Below are 6,667 nucleotides of genomic sequence, written 5' to 3' on the forward strand. Positions count from 1 at the left end.
TTAAACCCGACCTCAGAATACGGGCCTATAACTTTTACAGTGTACTGAGATGTTGCCTTCGATATTGAGTTAAGTCGGGCTCCGTTAATTTATTGTTACGCACACAAGCCAACATGATCAAATTTAGTTTTAACAAAGATTTCTTATAAAGTTTAGGTTATTTCAACCTATTTGCAATATGACATTACAATAAGACCTGGGGATCATTTCGTAAAGCTGTTTGTAAGTTCAGTGGGACTTTAAGATTGACCGGTATACGTGCTTAACCATCGCTAATGAACATACTACCATTTACCACAAGAAAGTGTCACCAGTCCTTCTTAAAGCCGCTTTTAACTTCCAAACAACGTTATGAAACACCCACCAGGGCCCCGTCCTACAAAGAATTGCGATTGATCCAAACAACCACAACTATGGACGGCCAGCAACATCAACATCTAAATTTTTATTTTTATTTTTTGCTAAATATGAATGCATATTCATAAATTGTTTTCTTGACAATTTGGTGTGTCTGCCTTTGATTAAAGTGGGCATTTTGTAAATTTCCTGTTACAAAATAATGAATGATATAGGATTTGTATAGCGCACGTATCCACCATGCTAGCTAGGTGCTCAAGGCGCTCCTATATTACCCCGGCTTTAAGCTAGTATACCGATTACGGTGCGCACAGCTTTTTAAGGAATAACTTCCTGCCGGTACCCATTTACTTTAGACAAAATGATGACACTGATGGATTTCCATAGAGTTACGATTGATTGGATCAATCGTAACTCTGTGTAAGATGGGGCCCAAAACTAGGCCTACCATTATTTTGCATTCCCTTTATTCTTCTTTATACGGTATTACCATAATAAATGATATAAAGCAGTTGAGAGGTGGGCCTTGAATTCAGCAAAACTTTTAATGTCTAAACTTGCAATGATAGAAAAGTACTGGGACCCCTTTGACAAAATTTGCTTTTAAAAATTCAATAACGGTTTAAAGCTACTGAAATTATTTGATTTGATTGGGTGATATTAAAACTTGATATGGAAGGCACGTATATTAGTACCTTTTCTTTCAATATATCATATATGTTTTTTATGGGTCTTTTTTTTTATTTAAGAATTATGACATTCTGCGAATTATCGAAATGTCGCGCAATACGTAGTTCTTATTGCTTTTGATTCGTTGCATTACAACTCATTTGATTCAGAAATGTTCAGTGCAATCCTAATATGTGTTGAATTTTTACTACGTTTGCCATCTTTCTATTTTTTGTATAGCCTGCATATTTTTACCGCTTTTTTCCGTCGTGATTGTATACAAGCCTGCTTTCAAATTTTGATTGCGTAAATAGTGTTTGATTGATTGAATTTGCCAAATATTGTTGACAACACTGATTCATAGAGCAAAACAACTCGCAGTGTGACGTTATAAAACCGGCTTCCGTGACATTTGACTCAGGTATGGCGTAAGTGTGTGACGTAACGAAAAAAAATCATGGTCACATTTCTTACGGGAACTGGTCCGTGGAAGTCTTAAGGAATCGCCATCAATTGATTTTATAAGAATTTGTGAAATAAGAAATGCATATTAATGAAGATTTGGAGAGAATCTATCAGGGAATGAGAGATTTGTTTTCTTTTGCAATTTGTGTGACGTCAGACGGGAGAAGCTCCCAACTATTTCATGCGATATAACTTCCATAAAATTCAAGTTTTTCTCAGAATTATTAATAAAGTCTAAATACTGATTCAACTAGTGCTTTCAATACATCATCAGACATGCTTGTGAATATAACTATTTTCGGTCATAATGGACCATAAAACTGAATTCTCATTTAGAATTATCTTATAACGTGGCAGCTGTTCGAATGTGACGTCACGAAAATTGTATTTCTGTTCATAGACGGATTTTCATGGATCTATAAAGTTTCTTTTATTTTTTTTCTCAATAAAAACAACTTCATTTCACAATGGACTTCCTATTATCAAAAAATCGTTGTGTAACACTAAAGATGGTTTTAATAATCTCGATTTCTTTTTTTTCTTCAAAATACTCGAGGAAAGAGGAGTATCGATTTTAAAGTATTTAATTTCCTCCATTTACTTTTTCTATGTCGTGTTACAAATAAGAATATCATAAATACTATGAAAACAGAACAATTATAAGAAAATAATTCATGGTGTTTCATTAAAATATGTGTTACTAGGAATGATACTGCCTTATTATTTTGTGTTATCGTTAATATGATACAAATGCATGTAGATGCAGGACATGTACTTAAGAATATAAGCAATAAACAATTCTTACGCGTATATACTTCTACATCGCATGGTACACAGAGCAACGAACTTTTATTGTGCAACGCATCTTTACCAAAGAAATTTAGCCACAGTGCAATGCACGTTTATTTTGTGTATAGCTGCTTTAAAGATCACCTACATGCAGTGTATTCACGCAGTGTATCGTGCGTGTGAATACGTGATGAGTCACAATGTTAAAATGCTCGAATTTTACATAATTATATAAAGTGTGAAGATACGGTTCAATGATTTTTTCACTAAGTCTTTATCATTTAAAGTGGGTTTACATTTCATTTTTCATATAATACTCAAGCCTAAGCCATTTCATGTAAATCACAGCTCAGTGTAAAGCAAATATCGTCTTGATGGCCTCGGATTGTGGGGGAATGGGGTGGGGCGCAATGCACTCTTCGAAGTGTTTTGGGCAAGGAAACAAGTTAGAAAAGGTAAAAGATATCCTCAAATCAATTTTACTAGCTAAATTCCACGTGTTCTTCATGATTAAGGTCTACTTTTATTCGCATAACTATTTCAAAGTTCTGCGCAAATCATTTTTCACTAACTTTTCAAAAGTAAGTGGTGCTCACTCAAGCGGAAATATTTTTCGATAGTTATATCTTCATATGCTTAAATGGATCTGTGCCAATGTTAAAATGTGGAAATATCTTCAGGATATTACAAATGTATAATTTTACAGGATTTTTTCAAAGTGTAAACTTTTTTTTGATACGCACTGTATAGCCAATAAGCCAGTATTCCAAATATTAACATCAAAATTTCTATAAATGTAACGGGCATCTGATATTAAATGAAATATGTGGGAAAAGAACAACCTCCATGTTGTGATATGAGCAAGTATTATACTGGGAACATGAGACATTAAATCAAATAAACTGTACCTTGAAAGGGACATGTGTTTGTGTGTCTTCATTCTGTTTTGTTTATGTTGTCGATGGTGAATGGATATCACTGTACGAGTTACATTTTCGATATCAGCGAGATGTATATCATCGATTATTTTGTCAACAACTGAACACGTTGGTACCAGTAATGCGAGAGCAATGGAGACAACCTGCGTGGCAATACAGGGAATCGAACCCTAGGACCTCCATGGTGTAGTGAAGTGTCTTAGAACACTCGGCCACGGCACCTCGCCTAATGATGGTGTTAATCCGAGAATTGGACCATTATTTATGCTCACCGATCAAGCAGATACACAAGGCACCCTCACACACACTGTACGCACACCCTCACAGAACGACACATCCCACGCCATTGGAATAATATTATCACAATAAGCCCATCATTTAATATTTTGGGAGAAGCCCTAAGGTCGGACTCTGATAAATTAGAAAAATAGTCACGCGACAGCGACCGAAGTTACCATAGCAACTCCCATTATTTTTTATTCCATGAGCGTGATAAGAAAAAAACGAGTTTGGACATTAAATTGACAAATGAGCTTAATATGTTATATACACAGATGTAATTAGTTGTGTTTCCATGGGCACCGACTGGATCCGATTTTGCATTAAATTATTTTTTCTCGAATGTACGCCCATAACTGTCTGTGAAACGTAGGTGACCAACAGAGTTACAGGCGTTTGATATGCAGCTAGGAAGTACCTCAACAATCTTTAATGACTGATATGATTGGGAATTCTAGAAGCATAAGAAACATAAACCCACATTAATATCCACGTAAAATCCATGGAAAAGTCGATTTTGAATTAGTCTCGACGATTTCAATTGAATTCTATTCTCCGTCGTATCGTACTATCGATCCCGTAAGTGTGTAGCGTTGTGGCCCAGCGGATAAGTCTTCGGTCAAAACAGATGGTCGTTGGTTCGAATCCCAACCATGGCGTAATTTCATTCAGCAGGAAATGGATCCACATTGTTCTGCACTCAACCCGGGTGAGAAAGGGTACCCGGTAGGAAAAAATTCCTTGAATGTTTTAGCGCCTAGCTAGGCAGCGGCCCAGCCATAGCCGGGGTATATAATAGCAGGGCCCGCTGAAAGAACACTTTTCAGAACTGAAGTGGTTTTCCTGGATAAATTTACCTATATCATCATCATTATTATTATTATTATTACCTGCGTACGCCCAAGCTGAGTGAGCGCGCAAATCCGGGTGTTCAGGTTCTCGGATTTGCGCGCTCACTCGGCTTGGGCTTACGCACGTACGTACGGGATATATAGTACGATACGACGGAGAATAGAATTCAATTGAAATCGTCTAGAACTAGACTAACTTTGAATCGGAGAGGCGGTTTCCGGTTTCTGCTATCGCATGCCTGGGAGGGATTCTGCGGAAAGTTCAAAGCCGTCTCTCACGTGACTAACTTCCCGCCCCTGGGTAACCAAGTGGCGGTGTTTTTTTACGCAGACTCAGATGAAAAGACGTGTTGGAGTTTTATTCGCCTATAAATGAAGCCAACATTGGTTGGTGAAACGTCGTGACTACAGAGAATTGTGAGTGTCAACTTTACAATTTTCAGTAAAACTAAATTTCCAGTAAAAGATTTCCAACTGATTAATATCACAAGGAATAAGATTTGTATCGATACACTACCGTTGTAAATATTTTGAGACGAAAACAGTGTTGGAAATAATACGTATTCCATTGCGATCTGCGCTACGACTGACCATGCGGGTGCCAACGTCCTCGTGGAAGTGGACCTTACAGACGTTTTGTATGATTTTGATATGTAGCTGGTTGGTTTCCGTCCTAAACAAAAGCAAGTGTCAATGCAGTACATCTTCTAGAACGCCGAGAGAAAACGCGATAATAGGCGAAGGAACAAATGAAACTGCTAAATCTGTAGTGGCAGAGAGACGAAGAAAAAGTGAAGCAAAAAACGAAAAGGATACATTTACAGTGGCGGAAAAAATATCTAAGCCCGAACAGCCGAAGAGAGAACTCAATGTGCCAGCACTTGGATGGCTAAAGCGGGTCAAGTGGATACCGGGAGCTAGGGCAGATGAATACGATTTTATGAAGAATCCTATCGAAAAGTGCAAGTTAGGACACAATAATCGGGACAATAATAGGCGTGTCACGCTGCTTGTCCTCGTAAAGTCAGCAACTTACCACTTTGCTTTAAGGGACAAAATCCGAAATACGTACGTCATTGGCATCACTAAGTATAATATGTCTGTAAAAGTGGTTTTTAGTCTCGGATACCCAAAAAGGGAGCAGGAACAGGTACAAATCAACGAGGAGGCCAGACTTCACGGAGATATTCTACAGGCAGACTATGTCGAACATTATTATAATCTCACCAAAAAATTCGTCATGGGTTTGAAGTGGGCAGCGAAATTTTGCGATTGTGAATTTGTGATGTCGACGGATGATGACATCATGGTCGACATCGTGACCCTCGCCAAAGACCTTCAAGGTTTACCGTTAGAGGAACGTACAAACTTCGTTGCTGGTAAGCAGAATGGAAACCCCGTTGATCGAAATGAATACAGCAAGTGGTATTGCCCGAAGGAACTGTACCCCGAGGATTGGTACCCGCCCTTTCCCCTCGGACATGGAATTATTTTATCACATAAGGTTACACAAAAGCTTTACGAAGCTTCCAGGAAGTTGCCGCCCGAAATTCCATTCGATGATGTCTACTGCGGGATACTTTTAAAGGCGCTGGGCATCAAAATAAGAGACAGGGAAGGCTGGTTCAAAAATCTTCATCCTCAAAAACGGCCCGTAGACTACGTTAAGTTACAGCTACAAGCAGAGACCATGAATACTGCCTGGGAAGAGTTTGAAAAAAATCTTTAAAGACAATCATGACGAAAGATAACGGTATATTCAACGTGAAAGGAAAGATCCCTTCCAGTTCTGTTGGACCTTCTATTAAACATATTTTGTAAAATCATCATACTATATATTTCCACAAAATAGGAATTGTTGAGTATGTCGGGATTTATTGATTATTGGTTTCCTAACTATTCATCTTTGATTTATTTTGTTCATGCTGATCTTGATTGTTCGTTGTTTCCGGTTTCAAGCAATTGCCAACCTTCCGATTCGTAATATATATATATATATATATATATATATATAGATATTTTAAAAAATAGAAGTATAAGTAATCGTTCAGAGGAAATCATAGTCAACAATGCTTCTCGGGGAGAAAACTGAGGAATCAAGGGAAATCCAACAAACGTGGAAGCAAACTTAAAATGTGTTTTTTGGCACTCGGAACAGAGATAGAGTTCACTGTACTAAAGTTTTAGGTATTCTTACAAATAGAGATGATGAACTGTTATGGAACGTCCATAGACATAACCTATGTAAAACAGTGCCAAAATGTATTGGTGTTTTGTTTAAACTTCAGTTCCCCCCCCCCCCCCGACCCCATGGCACTG

The 6,667-nt window shown here is 37.8% G+C and overlaps 1 protein-coding gene across 1 annotated transcript; it reads left to right on the plus strand.

Annotated features, from left to right (window-relative positions):
- The first annotated feature begins 5,444 nt into the window (after nt 1–5,444).
- LOC129267732 (beta-1,3-galactosyltransferase 5-like) lies at nt 5,445–6,077 on the plus strand. Its single transcript, XM_054905362.2, has one exon. It carries the CDS (start codon nt 5,445–5,447, stop codon nt 6,075–6,077), a length of 633 nt encoding a protein of 210 aa, XP_054761337.2.
- Nucleotides 6,078–6,667: the final 590 nt, after the last annotated feature.

This window comes from Lytechinus pictus, chromosome 9, assembly GCF_037042905.1.
Source record: "Lytechinus pictus isolate F3 Inbred chromosome 9, Lp3.0, whole genome shotgun sequence".
NCBI classification, from domain to species: Eukaryota; Metazoa; Echinodermata; class Echinoidea; order Temnopleuroida; family Toxopneustidae; genus Lytechinus; species Lytechinus pictus.

What these genes read in the sequence shown, in the direction of transcription:
- LOC129267732 (XM_054905362.2), top strand. Translation starts at nt 5,445, where the DNA reads ATGTCTGTAAAAGTGGTTTTTAGTCTCGGATACCCAAAAAGGGAGCAG.